Source organism: Mus pahari, chromosome 14 (assembly GCF_900095145.1).
Source record: "Mus pahari chromosome 14, PAHARI_EIJ_v1.1, whole genome shotgun sequence".
Taxonomy (NCBI): Eukaryota; Metazoa; Chordata; class Mammalia; order Rodentia; family Muridae; genus Mus; species Mus pahari.
In genome coordinates this window covers 25,692,373-25,708,402 of record NC_034603.1, presented here as the reverse complement: position 1 = coordinate 25,708,402, position 16,030 = coordinate 25,692,373, and the positions used below count along the sequence as shown (strand labels likewise).

The following is a 16,030-nucleotide window of genomic DNA, read 5'->3' as shown; positions in this document are numbered from 1 at the left end:
GGACACCAGCGTACCTAGGAAGGCCAGTGCTAAAGGACACCAGCGTACCTAGGAAGGCCAGTGCTAAAGGACACCAGCGTACCTAGGAAGGCCAGCTGAGGGACACCTGAAGAAGATAAGGTAGAGCGTGGCTGGGCAGAGCTCACAGGACAGCTGTGGAGGAGCAGAGGTGCTCAGCCTCAGAGGTCACCTTCCTGAAAGGCTGCACAGTGATCCTTCTGCAGGTCAGGGCTGCCGTCTCTGCAGATAGCTGGATAAGGGACAAGAAGGGTGCCTATCTCTTGGTTCAGCCAACCTAGGAAGAGGGTAAGCTACCTACTCATGAAATACAGAAGGGCCAGAACCATGGGTACCTGCCTCCAAGGGAGGCTCTTGATTCAGGCAAGTGGAACTCATTTGAAGAAAAAAAAAAAAAAAGACCAATATGAGGGTCCAGAATCCTCCATTCACTTCAAAACATTCTTAGAAAATGTTTCTAAAATGCTTGGTCAAAGGGAGTCAGAAACCGAATGTATCTTTATGAAGTAACAGCAATGTTACAGGCAAATGATATCAGGAAGTAAGGCTGGGGAGGGCCATGGGGAGAGGTGTGGAGACACGGCTGAGCTCCCCAGGCTTCTCTACACCTGCAGACCAAGGCCTGTCCCCTTCTACTCGCAGCTGTGAAGTGTGACGCAGCAAATGCTCAGCGCACATTGGGCACAGTTCCCCGTCACAAAGCCCAAGCGGGAACACTTGGGAAAGGAACGCAGCTAACCTTGGAGGTTCCCTTAGCACACATGGGACCTTCTGGGTGACAAGCTGGGGCACGTGGTTTTATACAGTGCTCTTTAATTTGGGGGCACATCCCAAAGGATATATGGCAATGTGTGCAGAACATGTTTGCACTGTCACAACAATGATGGGGGCGGGGCGCCAGGGCATGCTGCTGCTGATCATATCATTCTCATGTGTCCCTCCCCTCAAATGTCAAATGTCAGCACAGGCTAAATGGCTGCAGTGTGTCTCTGGGGACAAGCCTTAGCCCAGTTGGTGACATTGACAAGATGAACCTTTACAGTCAGGTCAGAGAAGGCAGCAAGAGCTGTCTAGATCACAACCTGAACATTAACTTTAAAGGCAAGATCAGGGTGTTAAAAGAGGCAACATCATGTTAAGCACCGGTTGGGCTCAAAGGCAAAGCCCTGCAGTCTACTACAAAGAAGATGAGCAGAGCCCCTGGTACCACCCAGGACCACGGAGCCTCGGGCCTGTCTGTAGAGTGGCGGGCAAACAGGCCGAGCAGCTCATCAGCACGCTTTCACAGCCAGTGTTACTCAAAGTCTAGAGAACTCTCCTCAAACACACCGTAGCAAGGCAAGCAGACAAAGATGACTGATCAGTTCAGAACACACAATAGCCAGGGAGAAACCTGGAGTCTGGACCCACTCCTCTCATTCTCTGGCTAGGAGGGAGGGAGGGAGGCTGGGGCCACTCACTATCTATTTTCCCTGCTCTCTCCTAGCACTCTGGCCTTTACCTCAGGGATGTCAGCATCGTGCTCGGGGGAATCTCCGCCATCGTCGCTTGTCTTCCTCTTCCTTTTATTTCGGACGCTCTGGATGAAATTTTTGTGGAAGTCGCAGATATACAGGTGCCTTACCTGATTGGAAGAAACCTAAAGTCAGTGTTACCAACCCCATGGAACCTGGGAAATCATGAGCCTTCTCTTTTGGCCAGGTACTAGAGAGAGATGAAAGAGTGAAAGGCAGGCCACAGCTTACAACCATACTATATAGGCTGCAGAAGAAGAAACACAGGGCTGGCAGTACAGCTCAGTGGAAAGTACATGCCCAACTTGGATATCCCCCCCAACCCCCGCAAACGTGCACCCCAACACCACAGTGCATCAGCACGCAACCCTCTGCAGTACAGGAAAGGCGGCTGCAGCTGGGAGCAGGCTGGACTTACAGGAAAGGGAGGAATTATGAACTCGAAGTGGGCAGAGACAGGGCCGCAGGACAGTGGACAGCACCTACTCCTACTGTGGATAACACTGGAAAACTTGACTCCTGCTGCTTCACATCTGACCCACAAAGGAGCAGAGAGAGACAGAGCCCTCACAAAGGGGAACCACACAGAAGAGAGTGGATAGCACCCTGATTTTCTAATAAACACCAGAGTGTACCAGTAAAGGCGCTAACAGCAGCTCCGATGTGAAGAACAGGGTTTCATGTGAGAATGTAAGGAGCACAGTTGGCTGGAGGAACCACTCAAGACCCCGCAGGACCCAGTGTGCCTGTGTACACGGCCCTGGGTAGGGACAGATGGTGCACAAATGTTCCAGGGAGACATTTGAACTGGAGTTTAGTCCTTAAATCCTTAAAGATAAAAGTAAGCTGACAGGAAGTCGCCATCAATGAATTCCGGCTGTTTTGTGGAGGGAACAATGAAAACTGTCTAGTTGGGTGATTATTGATTTTGTGTGGTTGGACTGGTGAGTCATGAGTCATTTAGAGTTTACACTGTCTTGCACACAGCAGGTGCTCAATAAATGCTGATGCACCCATGTAGATATGTACTCTTATATCTAAAAATAGCTTTTGCTGGTAAAAAGCCACCTCTTTCTTTTTTTTTTTTTTTTTTTTTTTGTTTTTTGTTTTTTGTTTTTTCGAGACAGGGTTTCTCTGTGTAGCCTTGGCTGTCCTGGAACTCACTTTGTAACCAGGCTGGCCCTGAACTCAGAAATCTGCCTGCCTTTGCCTCCCAAGTGCTGGGATTAAAGGCGTGAGCCGCCACCATGGCCCAGCTGGGTGTTACTCTTTAGGACAGTGGCATGTCCAAAAAGTTCATCAACAGAGTGGAATCTGACAAAAGTCACCCCAATCTGTGACCTTGTAAGAGGACAAAAAAAAAGCGTAACACCCAGGTGAAATGAGGACATGTGACCTCTGCTCCATTCCTGGCAGCTGGCACTTGGGTTGACACTGCTTCCCCACAGCACAGTGGTAAACTGGAAGAGTGGCAGAGCAGGGAGGCAGGCAACCCAAGGGTCTGGAGCCTTCTTCCTTTATGTGATTCCCAGCTTCTAGCACTCTCCAGAAGCAAAGAAGAAACATAGCAGTTACAAGTTGGCTAAGTACTAATACATTACAGAGGCAGCCAGTGTCCACCTGAAGGGGTGTGGTATCTTATTTTAAAAGGGCTTTTGCTAGATCCTTTTACAAGACAGCTATTCTCTGTCCTTAACCTTGTTCAAGTCTAAACCGCTTTTCAGCAATCTCAGGGCTCAGCGGCCTTTGTGGGTGGGGTGGGACCTTAGGGTGGAAGCAAAGGCTCCCTGTGGTTGTCTTTTGTTTTTCTCTCCTCTTTCACTTGCTACACAGCTGGACAGTCTTGTAACACAGCACTTACTTGGGAAGTTTCATTCTGTGGAATGAAACAGAAACTCTTTCAGAGATAATGACTCTATACTACCACTTTGAAATGGACTAAGGCTGCACATCTAACCACAAGCCTTTCCAAGTACTGCCTTTGGGGATGCTACTACAGGGCGGGGGGGGGGGAGATGAGGGGGAGGGGACGGAGGCTTTCTTCCAGATGATGATGATGATGATGGTGTGTGTGTGTGTGTGTGTGACAGTGACGTGCATAACACTGCTCCACATAGCTTCCCCATGGGATGAATGGATAAATGGAGTCTTTACTGCAACAACAAAACCATCCAGATGTGAGCACTGCTCAAGGATAACTGCGAGCAGCCCACACAGGAGGTGGGCACCGTGTTCCCTTTCACTCCCTTATGTGATTAGCAGGGGGACACCTGAGTGTTAGCCAGGTTTTGTTTCAGAGTCCTTTCATTCATTCACTTGCTCATCTATTTACTGACAGACATTTGTAAGAAAGTAAGCCCCAATCATCTAAAACCCAGACAGCACGATTCCAAATGAGCTGGATTCTACTGGTCGACTAAATAAAACTGAGTGTGCAAGAGAAGAGTCTAGAAGAAAGGATGATGACCTTATTTATTATAGAAGAATGAAAACTTGGTGTAGGGTTTGGAAGCAAGCCAGGTGATAAGTGGGCTTAGGAAATTAGCCAGCTTTTAAGTGCAGTGTGCTCTTGGCACCATTGCGTCCTACCCCCAGCCTCGGTTTCTGCCACATCAGAAGTGTATAAAGATCGGCTTCCCTTTCCGCTACCAAGCAATGCCTGATTTCCCCTAACCATTGAACAGTAATCATTCAAACTCCCTGAATATTAAAAGTTCCTTAACTCAGTCTCAATTCCTAACCTGGAAGCTGCCACTCAGGGCTTGCAGCAACAGATGTCAAACTGAAAAGTTCTTAACCGGTTGGCAGTAGGCACATCTTCCGAACCAGAGTAGGTGAAATCACTCAGGAAGTTTCTTATAATTAGCCACAAGGCGTAGGGCAATCTCATTCCATTTTAAATTTGCACCTCTCCACCTCCATCGGCTTTACCAAAGATGCTAATCCCCTCCAGAAAACTGATTCCCCGCCCCCTTCAATCACATCCATAGCAAGTCATTTAAGACCCGGCCTTGGCCTTATTTCTGCCACATCTCAGAAAAACTCATTCGCTGCCAGCGAAGCGGGCTCTGGGTTGCGCTGCAGAGACCGGAGGCCGCGGCAGACAGGAAAGTCGCGGCCACCTTGCTAGTGTCTGAAAGAGCGACAAGGTCCCTGGAGGGAGAACGAAGTTGGAGAAGATCCTCCCGGTCCCCTCGTCACCCCTTCTGCCCAATTCTTGCAAAAAGTAACCCACCTTTCTCTGCTCTACTATTCGGCGCAACAGTGACAGCTGGAAACTGCTGTCGCTTTCCCAGGCAGGGAGAGTGTGCCAAGCCCTCCCCGGTTTCCCAGTCCACCCTCGGGGACGCGGGCAGCGTCGCGGAGCACCGAGCGGCCTCCAAGAACCTGAGTCCCCTGTCTTGCACAGATTGCGCGGCGAGGCCCACCGCGCGGAGCGTCCCCGGGGTCCCTTCCCGCGGCCCTGCGCTGTGCCCCGAGACTCACGCTCTTGTCTATGTCCAGCTTGAGTTTCTTCTGCGAGATGCTTTTCTGTACCCTCTTGCTGAAGGAGGCGTTGCCCGCGGGCCGGACGCAGCGCTCGCCGTCCGCGATGAGGCAGCAGCTCTGGCCGTAGCCCGGGGCGGCGGCGGGGGCGGCAGGGGGCCCTTCGCGGCTGTCCTCCTCGGTGCTGAAGCCGTTCATCTCCCCGGCCCGACCCGGCCCCTCCGGGGGAGGGCCCCTGTAGGCCACTCCGCGGCTGCTAGCCCCGCGGGGCAGCTCTTCGCCAGCCCCGCGCCCGGGTCCCACGGTGCGCCCTGGGTCAGGCGCGCTCCGAGCTCCGCGAGGCCCGGCTGCTCTGTGCTCCTGCAGCCCGGGCCCCGGCGGGGATGCACACGCCGAGGCTCCGGCCCGGGCTCACGAGGCTTCCCCCGGGATCCGGGCCCGGCCGCCCTGGGGCTCCCGAGGCCCCCGCCGGCTCCCGCCTGCTCCGCGCCGCGCGGCAAAGTCTCCACCCCGCGGCTCCCCGCGCGGGGGCCCAGCCTCGAACCCGCCGTGTCCGGGCCCCGTGGTGTGCTGGGCCCGCCCCAGCGCCTGGCCGCTCGGCGGCGCCCCGAGTCCCCGCGGCAGCCCCTGGGCCGCCCCGGCCGCCGCCCGCCCGACGCGCCGCACCACAACAGTGCGCTCCCCCGCCCGCCGCGGCACAGCGGAAGTCCCGCCTCCGTGCGCTCAATGGCCGTATTGTTTATGTGGGCGGGGCCTCTGTCGCCGCTGGCAGTTCCCATTGGACGCCATCGCTGCCGGTCTCCGATGCCAGGCTACTTCCTGGACTCTGCTGGGATGGGTTCAAAGTAGAGAAAGTGCAAGAGGGAAGAGTTACCCGGGCTAGAGAGGACAGCGGACCGCAGGTTTAGTCCTGGCTGTGGAGTTGGGATGCTGAGATGGGTCTGGAGAGATGCAGGATGTTCTAGTCCCAGTTAGGATGGTAAATAGGGTCCTCGCTCCGAGGAGGGATGCTGAACGGGGTCTGGAAGAATGCAAGATGTCCTGGTCCGGGCCAGGAGTGGTGAGCGAGGTCCTCTGGCTCTGGGGCGAGATGCTGAGTTAGGTCAGGAGGGACGCGGGGCCCCCACTTCAGGGGGGGGTGCTGAGCGGGATATGGAGGGACGCAGGGTCTCCATTCTGGGATGGGATGCTGAGCAGGTTCCTCATCCCAGCGCGGGATCCTGAGCAGAGGCCCGGCTCCATTGTGGGGTTGTGAGCAAGCCGGTTATGGGACGAAATGCTAAGCCGGATCTGACAGGCCGCAAGGTCTGGATGTTGAGTGGGGTCTGCGTGAAGCAGGGACAGACTTGTAGCAGAGATCACGTTTGCAGTGGACTGAAGCATCGACGTGCGGAGGAAAACTGAGGGACAAGGGAAGGGTATGGGAAGGAGACCTTGGGGGAGAAAGTGCTGCCAGGAGAGCAGACTGGGCAAAACAGAAAAGCCTGAGCTGGAAGACCAGCGGGAGGCAGGGTGCATGGTGTGGGACTTGAAGCTAACGAGGAAGTGCATATGCGCGTTAAGAGGCACTGGGAGGCAGAAGAGGTCGGACAGGGGAACTAGGAATCTTTGGGTACAGCGGGCACCAAGGAAGGAGGGACTTAAGGAGGAGAGCCCTGCGTCAGGGCAACCCTTCCCTGGGTTGATCCTCAGGATGGACTTTGTGGGCTGAGGCAAAGGTGAAAAGCCAGCCCTTAAGCCACCAACAGAGGAAGGACTCACCTTCATACTTGTTAGAGACTGATTTGTAGTTTTTTATTGCTTCAGGCTAACTCAGACCAACCAGGGAGGAGGCCACCCCACCCTGCCAAGAACGTCCTCGTCGTCGTCCTTGATGCAAGGACACAGGGAATTTTTTGAGGGTCGGGTCATACAGTCAGTAGTGTTGTGGGGGAGCGGTATGGATATGGGATGGATGTCAGGAAAGCTCTTAAATTCTTTTCAAAGGTCTAAAAGTGCGTTTGTACAGTTTAATTTTATTAATTTCACACAGAAGACAGTATGTTAGAAAATATACCTACCAGATAAAAATGTAAGGCCACTGTGGGGGCCTGATGCTGTAATTTGGTGGCAGGGAGTTGGTCAGCACACTCGGGGCTCTGGAATCGTTCCACAGTAGTACTTAAACAGGCTGTGGTGGCACTGGCCAGTAATCCCAGCTTTTAGCAGAAGATCTGAAGTTCAAGGTCATTCTCTCTCTTTTCTTAGAAGATTTATTTATTTATTTTATGGATACGAGTACACAGTAGCTGTCTTTATACTCACCAGGAAAGGTCATCAGATCCCACTACAGATGGTTGTGAGCCACCATGTAGTTGCTAGGAATTGAACTCAGGACCTCTGGAAGTCAGTGCTCCTAACCACTGAGCCATCTCTCCAATCCCTCAAGATCATTCTTCACTACATAGCACACAAGCCAGTCTTGGTTTTGTGAGACCTTGTCTCAAAATAACAAAACAAAACAAAATGTGTCCATTACGAAATTGCTTATAAGAAATACTCTAAACCGGGCGTGGTAGCGCATGCCTTTAATCCCAGCACTCGGGAGGCAGAGGCAGGTGGATTTCTGAGTTCGAGGCCAGCCTGGTCTACAGAGTGAGTTCCAGGACAGCTAGGGCTACCCAGAGAAACCCTGTCTCGAAAAACCTAAAAAGAAAAAGAAAGAAAAAAGAAAAACCTAAAAAAAAAAAATACTCTAAAAGTTACAAATGAGAGGAGGTGAAGCAAAATTTAGCATCTTCAGAATAAGATGTGCACTTGATTTTTAAGGTAGACTCAACTTCAGTGTGTGTGTGTTAAAACTCACCAGTAACTCTGTAGCAAAGGTCGGGGGAGGCGCTTGAGAATGCCCTTGTTGATACTGAGTTTGAGCTCTCCACAGAGGTCCACACCTGCTATGCCACTGCTTGGGAAGTATGTAGTGGCATCCGGAGTTCTTATTGAACTTGAGGCTAGCCTTGGCTACTTGAGACCTTGTTTCAAACAAAACAAGACAAGGATATAGAATTGCATGTGGACTTGTGGAATGTGATATGTGTGTATTTATGTTAAAGTAAATAAATTAAATAATACATTCAGAGTGAGAGTTGGGGAGATAACTGCTCTTCCTTCCAGAGGACCCCAGTTCATTTCCATAAAACCCCTACATAGGCTCACAACTGCCAGAAATTCAAGCTCCAGGAAAATTGGCCTCCCTGGGAGTGTGCTAGCACCCCATCCCTAAACAAAACCAAACCAAACACAAACAGCAACAGTAACAAAGCTTTGAGGGAGGAAGGGAGAACTGAAGTGATTCAGTGGGTTAAAGCCCTTTCCAATAAGCTGCTAACCTCCCTTCTATCCCTACCTAGCACTCACACCTCAGGAGAGAATTAGCTTATGCAAATTATCCTCTGACGTCAGCCTCACTGTGTTATGAATACACTACCTCCCCACAGAAAAAAATGTCATAATTTTTTTTTGAAAATCACAAACACATAAGAAATACTCCATATTACAAATAGTGATTATTTTGGGGTAGCAGAAATGTGGTTGACATTTTTATACTTTGTTCTACTTTTGCAATTTACCTAATAAGCTTTTTTTTTTTTTTTTTTTTTTTTTGCTTTTACAGTAACTAAAATAATAAAATACTAATGGAAAAACACAATTTACTAGGAACCTTCCTTCAGAGTGCATATTCCAAAGCAAGTTCTGGAGAGATGGCTCAGTGGTTAAGAGCACTGTCTGCTCTTCCAGAGGTCCTGAGTTCAATCCCCAGCCACCACATACTGGTGCATAACCATCTATAATGTGTGATCTGACGGCCTCTTCTGGCATGTAAGTGTACATGCAGATAGGATACTCATATACATAAAATACATCTTCAGAACAAAACAAACACTTACTGGCACAGGCATCCACAGAAGCAAGCATGACACTGGCCTGATAAGGATACCACGTAGGTAAAAAGTTGAGATAGGAGAATGAAGTTGGGAGTACACACAAGGCAGAGTGCGCTGGTTCAGAGGTTCCATGGTATGGGAGGTATGGATGTAAACTCTGCTTTTCTTTGCATGTTTTTTTGTTTTATTTTGCTTTTCAAGTCCCGGCTGTCCTGGAACTCTGTAGACCAGGCTGGCCTTGAATTCACAGAGATCAGCCTACTTCTGCCCCCCAAGTGCTGGGATTTTTTTCTTTTTCTTTTCCTCCTCCTCCTCCTTCTTTTTATTTATTTATTTATTTATTTATTTATTTATTTATTTATTTATTTTATTTTTGTGGGTTGTTTGTTTGTTTGTTTGAGACAGGGTTTCTCTGTGTAGCCCTGACTGTCCTGGAACTCACTTTGTAGACCAGGCTGGCCTCGAACTCAGAAATCCGCCTGCCTCTGCCTCTGCCTCCCGAGTGCTGGGATTAAAGGCGTGCGCCACCACACCCGGCTCGTCTTTTTTTATGCTGAGATGCTTTTCAGAAGTCTTGCATTCTGCCAGGTCATTGCAGCACCCATCTGCTTCACTGGCTGCCTTCCGTGGCTGGAGGAGTAAGGAGCTCCCCTTTTAGGGGCTCTGGGGCAGTCCTCGGGACAGCAGCCATTCCTGTACCTGTCACCCCAGTGTTCTTTAGAGCCTCCTCACCCTTTCCTTGGCAACCCTTTGTTAGTGCAATCTCCTGTTAAAATAAGCTCACCTTTAGATCAGAACAAGCATCGAGCCTGTTTGTAGAGCATGTATATGTACAGGTGCTACATTTGTGGAGTGCGTGTGTGTGTGTGTGTGTGTGTGTAAGTACCATATGTGATCACCTGCTCTCATGCTCTGACCATCCTTTGCAGGCATCCTGGAGTCTTTCTTCTGGTGATGTTCCATCATAACCTCTATGTGCGTAGCTCTGGTTGTTGCCATTTTAATGACTTACAATACTATATCTTATGCATCATTAGATGGTTGGCTTTACTATTGGAACAGTGTTCAGATCTGAGCACCACTCTTCATGTGCTAGGATTAGGTAACAAATTATTTCCTTCCTTCCTTCCTCCCTCCCTCCCTCCCTCCCTCCCTCCCTCCCTCTTCTTTCATTAGGAGACAGTGCCTCATATATTCCAGGCTGGCCTAGAACCCACTATGTAGTCAACAGTTACCTTAAACCTCCGATTCTCTTGCCTTCACCTTCCTAGACCTGGGATGACAGACATGTGACACCGCACACAGTGGTGCTGAGGATGGACGACATGCCTGCTAGGAAAGCACTCTGGTTACTGAGCTCCAGCCCCAGCCAGCCTCATTTCAGTTAAGCCTGCGAGAGATAGTGATGTGTAGATGCCTACCGCAGCGCCTTGTACAGCATTAAGTCAGTGCTAGCCTGTCCACTTACCTCAATTCACTTACATTTGCCTCCAACAGCTGGATTTTTTTTTTCTTGAACAGGATTTGTCTTTATGTTTTGCCTGTATGCATGTGTGTGCACCATGTGTGTGCCTGATGCCTGAGGAGGCCAGAAGAAGGTCTCAGATCTCCTGGACCTGGAGTTACAGATGATTGTGAGCTGCCATGAGGGTGCAGGGTCTAGGTCTTCTGCAGGAGCAGCCAGTGTTCTTAACCACAGAACCATCTCACCAGCCCCAGTATTTGTCTTTGTAGCCCAGGATGGCCTGGAAACAGCGGACAAAGGATCTCCTGGCACTAGTTGGTAAATGTTTGTGAGCCACTTACTGTGTGTACTACGTCCCCCCACCCCAAAGAGCAGGGAGTGCTGCTTTAACCACCCCCCTCCAACCACCTCTGCAACCCCAATGTAAATTTTTCAAACACAAAACTTTTCCTAGTGGCGCACGCCTTTAATCCCTTTTTTTTTTTTTTTTAAGATTTATTTATTTATTATATGTAAGTACACTGTAGCTGTCCTCAGACACCCCAGAAAAGGGAGTCAGATCTCATTAAGGATGGTTGTGAACCATCATGTGGTTGCTGGGATTTGAACTCTGCACCTTTGGAAGAGCAGTCAGGTGCTTTTACCCCCTGAGCCATCTCACCAGCCCCAGGCAGGCGGATTTCTGAGTTCGAGGCCAGCCTGGTCTACAAAGTGAGTTCCAGGACAGCCAGGGCTCCACAGAGAAACCCTGTCTCGAAAAACTTTTCCTAACCAGGTATGATGTGCATGTTTTTAATCCCAGCACTCAGGAGGCAGAGGCAAGAGGATCTCTGGGTTCTTGGACAACCTGGTCTATATGGTGAGTTCCAGGACTATAAGGACTATAGAGAGAAACTGTCTCAGAAAATAAAAACAAACAACAAAAATCAAACAAAATCCCCCCCCAAGCCTGAACAACAGTAACAAAGTAACCCCTTTTCCTATGATCTGAGGGTAAGTGGATAGAGGGATGTTAGAAGGAGAATTGTAGTGAATCACCCTTCTCTCCAATCACCTGACAGCAATGATCCCACATCATCCCAGCCCAAAAGACGCAGGGTTGGTGGTCGTGCTGAGCAGCTACTGGACAGGAGATATTTCTGTCTTCTTCCTTCCTGTTTGGAGGGCTGGAGTTATTTTCAGTATTCTGCCTTTGGGGACAGATGGAAAATTAGTATAGATCTTGAGTGTCAGGTTGCTTATTATGAGTGCCCTAGCTGTGGGCATCTGATGGGTTAGGCCTTTGGCTCAGACATCAGTGGAAGTGGGAGTGTGCCTATCAGAACCGAGATGCTGTAATGGTTAATCTTCCGTGTCTCCTCAGCTGGACGTCAGATCCCTGTGGGGATATAAGAGGATGTTTCCAGAAAGACCAAACTAAAAAGGAAAGTCCAACCCTGAATGTGGAGGACAGCCTCCCCTAGGCTGGGCTCCCAGACTGAGTAAGAAGAAAATGAGCTGAGCACGCTTCCCCCCTCCCCCTCTCTCTCCCCTACCCCCCCCATACAATGTGGTCAGTTACCAGCCAACCCCCTGCTGCGGTGCCTATCCCTACCACTGTGAACTGTTCGCCCTTCCTAGGAACTAAAATAAACCTTTCCTTTTGTCTGGCATCTTGTCTCAGTGATTAGTAACAAAAACTGAGGGGCTGGGGGGTGGTGGTGGTGGTGGTGGTGGTGGTGAGGGACCCGCAGGAGTGGGTAGTTAGCCCGCCTAGTTAGCTGCTGCTCACAGTCTGGTAGAAGAGCTGGTCAGTGGGGTGTGTAAGAAGCTGAGAGAGAATGGCTGGAAGCTGGGGAACAGTAACTGTTGTGGAGTTTAAGGCTTCCGGGGCCAGCTGTGTGGTCAGTACTTACTGGATGAGTGGATAGATGGATGAGGGTGATGACCCCGACCTCTGTAGTGTGGTCCTGTGGCTTGATCACTGACTCTAGATTCAGTCTGGGGTGGGATCCTGGCTTTGCCTCTCAGCCTGGGCACCTTGGGGAAACAACAGTCTTGCCATTGCCTCTGGTTTCTTCATCTGTGAAATAGTAACATTCTATGACTGACAATTATCGGAGTTAGTGGATACAGTAAGTTATGCATAATATATTTATGTGTACATACATAATATAATTATATATAATATTGGATCTCCCACCAGTGCTTATGAGTGGCTAAATCAGTTATAGTTGGGTTTGGCAAATAACAAAGCCTCCATAGAAGATTAGATGTTCTCTAACCTTCAAGAATTCTGGAGCAATTAGAGTCTTCCTCAAGGGCCAGAGAACACAGCTTTTCTGTCACTCCACAATGAGAGTGGCGGAACTTCCAACCCCATGGATCCCCCTTTGACCAAGATGGCTGCTGGAGTTGCCTTGGCATTTTGACCAGAAGGAAGAAGAAGGAGAGAGGACAATCACACCTCTCCTTAAGGAGACTTCTCGTGGGTTTTCGGTGGACTTCCAACTTGTATCCCTGTTCAGCATGTGGCCATACCTGACAGCAGGGAACAGGGGGTACTGTCAAATGTCCTCTGGCTTTTTGGTAGCTGTGTGCTCAAAATCTTTGACTACGGTATAAGGGTGGGATATGGAATGTGTGTTTGGGCTGGGTGTGGTGGCGCACACCTTTAATCCCAGCACTTGGGAGGCAGAGGCAGGCAAATTTCTGAGTTCAAGGCCAGCCTGGTCTACAAAGTGAGTTCCAGGACAGCCAGGGCTATACAGAGAAACCCTGTCTCAAAAAACTAACCAAACAATCAAACAAACAAACAAACAAACAAACAAAAAGGAATGTGTGTTTGGCCATAGGCCAACCATCCTCTGCCATCCCTTTTTTTTTTTTTATTTTTTATTTTTTTATTTTTCGAGACAGGGTTTCTCTGTGTAGCCCTGACTGTCCTGGAGTCATGATGAGATGGTTAGCATGTGTTGCTGGGAACTGAATATGGTTTCTCTGGAAGACCAGCAGGGAGTGTGCTTAACCACCTTGTCCCCACCACTCCCAGTGCTGGGATTACTTATGCATACCTCTGTCCCCAGCTTTTTACACACTTTCCAGGGATCTGAACTCAGGTTCCCAGACTTGGCAGCAAGCTCCTTTATCTGTGGAGCCTGCCAAACCTGGGTGACTCAGTGCTCAACCCCCTGCTTTGAAGGTCAGTGTGTTAAAGTTTAGTTATGGGGCTGGTGAGATGGCTCAACGGGTAAGGGCACTAAGTGTTCTTCTGAAGGTCTTGAGTTCAAATACCAGCAACCACATGGTGGCTCACAACCATCTGTAATGGGATCTGATGCCCTCTTCTGGTGTGTCAGAAGTCAGCTACAAAAAGTTTAGTTATTTTTGTGTCACAGTGACCCAGATAGTGAGTCAGGAGCTCTCTATTTTGGCTCATGGTTTTTGAGATGTCAGTCATCTTGTCCAGGAGGAGAGGGGCAGATGCTGGCAGAGAGGAGATGGTCCCCTAGTTAACTCCAACAAGTCCCCTCTTCCTGCTCTTTCACCAGCTCCCCACAATCCCATCATATGAGGAATCTATGAAGGGATTAATGTCTATGCAGACACTCTGACAGACTCCGGTGGGCTTCACTCAACCCCAGCCCCAAGTGAAGACTAGAATCGCAGAAAGAACTCTGTCTCCAGAACAAAGAGGGATATCAAATAAACATATCATTCAGATAATGATAACTGGATTGAATGGGGTGTAGAGATACAAGGCTGAGTGGCTCTTTTCTGCTTTGTGTGGATTTGAAGGTTCTTGAAACAGCCAAGAGAATCTACTTTGCCACATGTGCAAGTTTAAGTATTTTTGTTTCTATTTTGTTTTTTGTTTGTTTGTTTGTTTGTTTTGTTTTTGTTTTTTGAGACAGGGTTTCTCTGTATAGCCCTGGCTATCGTGAAACTCACTTTGTAGTCCAGGCTGGCCTCGAACTCAGAAATCCACCTGCCTCTGCCTCCCGAGTACTGGGTTTCTATGTTTTTTTGTTTTTGTTTTTGTTTTTGTTTTTCTGAGACAGTGTTTCATGTAGCCCAGGTTGGCCTCAAACTTGTTATGTAGCCAAGGATGACCTTGAACTTCTCACACACACACACACACACACACACCCTCTCCACATACTAAGTAATGGGATTGTGGGTGTGCTATTCTATGCCCAATTCACAGGGCCCTGGGGATCGAACACAGGGCTTGGTGCATGGGCGGCAAGTGCTCTACCCATCCGGCCACAGCCCCTGCTCACAAGTCTGGGTCATCTGTTTTATAACAGTGTTTGGATCCCTGAGAAAGATTTTTACTCTTTCAGACTGTCAGTCTGCTCTGCTAGGCATTTAAATCTGAAAAAATTTAGGCACATTCAGTTCTTAATTGTCCTTTGAAATATCTAAGGAACTTTGGTTAATTAAGGCAGTAAGTCTATCAAATGTTTAAGAAGGATTAAGTCTATTAAATTTAACAATTCAACACTAATAAAGAACAAAGGAAAATGATTCTTCTTATCTCTGCATAAAAAGCTACTAAATTTCAAAGTACCAAAATCTGTAAATTGAACTTAAAACCTTAAAGGAAAATTAGTATTCAAAGTGGGCAGCCTTTTTTTTTTTTTTTGACAGGGTTTCTCTGTATAGCCATGGCTGTCCTGGAACTGGAGCTCACTTTGTAGACCAGGCTGGCCTCAAACCCAGAAATCTGCCTGTCTCTGCCTCCCGAGTGCTGGGATTAAAGGCGTGTGCCACCACGCCCAGCTCAAACTGGGCAGCCTTAAGCCAGGCTGGTAGTACCCACCTGGAATCCCAGCAGAGGCAAAAGGATCATGAGGCTAGCCTGCACTAACTCACAGAGAGACCTCACACAGTCTGAAAAGAGCTGGGATATAGCTCAGTGACACAATACTCACTTAGCATGTGAGTTTGCTTTCCAGCATTACAAAAGATACACACACACACATATGCATATATATATATATATATTTTTTTAAAGTTGGCAAGATACCCAGTGGGTAAAGATGCCTGCCCCCGAGCCTGACTATCTGAGTCAATCCTCAGACCCATATGGTAGAAGGTGCAAACTGACCTTGCAAATTGCCCTGTTTCACCTCATACCATCCACTCCAAACACACACACACACACACACACACACACACACTAGTAGCCTGGTTTGGTAGTGCACACCGTTAATCTCAGCACTTTGGGAGGCAAAGGTAGAAAGATTTCTTTGAGTTCAAGGACAACAGCCTGGTCCACATGTTGAGTTCCAGGACAGCCAGGACTCCACAGAGAAACCCTGTCCTAAAACAAACAAATAAACAAACAAACACACAAATAAATTAAGCTGGGTATGGCAGGGTACACCTTTAACCTCAGCACTCCGGAGGCAGAAGCAGGCGGACCTCTGTGACCTCAGTAGACACAGTTGACATGAAGAGGAGAAGGGGGACTAACTAGAAGAAGCAAGGGAACCTAAGAGAGGGAGAACTGTTTTGGGGGGAGGGATGGGGGACCCTGGGGGAGGGGAACCGGTAAGGACAAAGTTCCCTGACACAGTGATGAAGACTTGCTGATGAAATGCATTATTTTGTAGATTAACCTAAAAAAGTCAATTAAA

The 16,030-nt window shown here is 49.0% G+C and overlaps 1 protein-coding gene and 1 long non-coding RNA gene across 3 annotated transcripts in view; one reads left to right on the top strand and one right to left on the bottom strand.

Annotated features, from left to right (window-relative positions):
* Sap30l (SAP30 like) overlaps positions 1-5,671 on the bottom strand; it is an 8,658-nt gene extending 2,987 nt beyond the window's left edge. Inside the window, exons 1-2 of the mRNA XM_021212974.1 lie at positions 5,019-5,671; positions 1,520-1,642 (exon numbers count right to left, since the gene is read on the bottom strand). Coding sequence (XP_021068633.1) covers positions 1,520-1,642; positions 5,019-5,216 — 321 coding nt within the window. The 5' untranslated portion in view covers positions 5,217-5,671. The remainder of the gene's footprint in view (positions 1-1,519; positions 1,643-5,018) is intronic.
* A 208-nt stretch (positions 5,672-5,879) lies between these two features.
* LOC115065381 lies at positions 5,880-12,020 on the top strand. 2 transcript variants are annotated; one of them, XR_003845174.1, is made up of 4 exons: positions 5,880-6,078; positions 10,676-10,724; positions 11,209-11,265; positions 11,770-12,020. It is a non-coding gene; the product is annotated as an uncharacterized LOC115065381 (long non-coding RNA). The 2 variants fall into 2 exon arrangements; XR_003845175.1 differs by lacking the exon at positions 10,676-10,724.
* Positions 12,021-16,030: the final 4,010 nt, after the last annotated feature.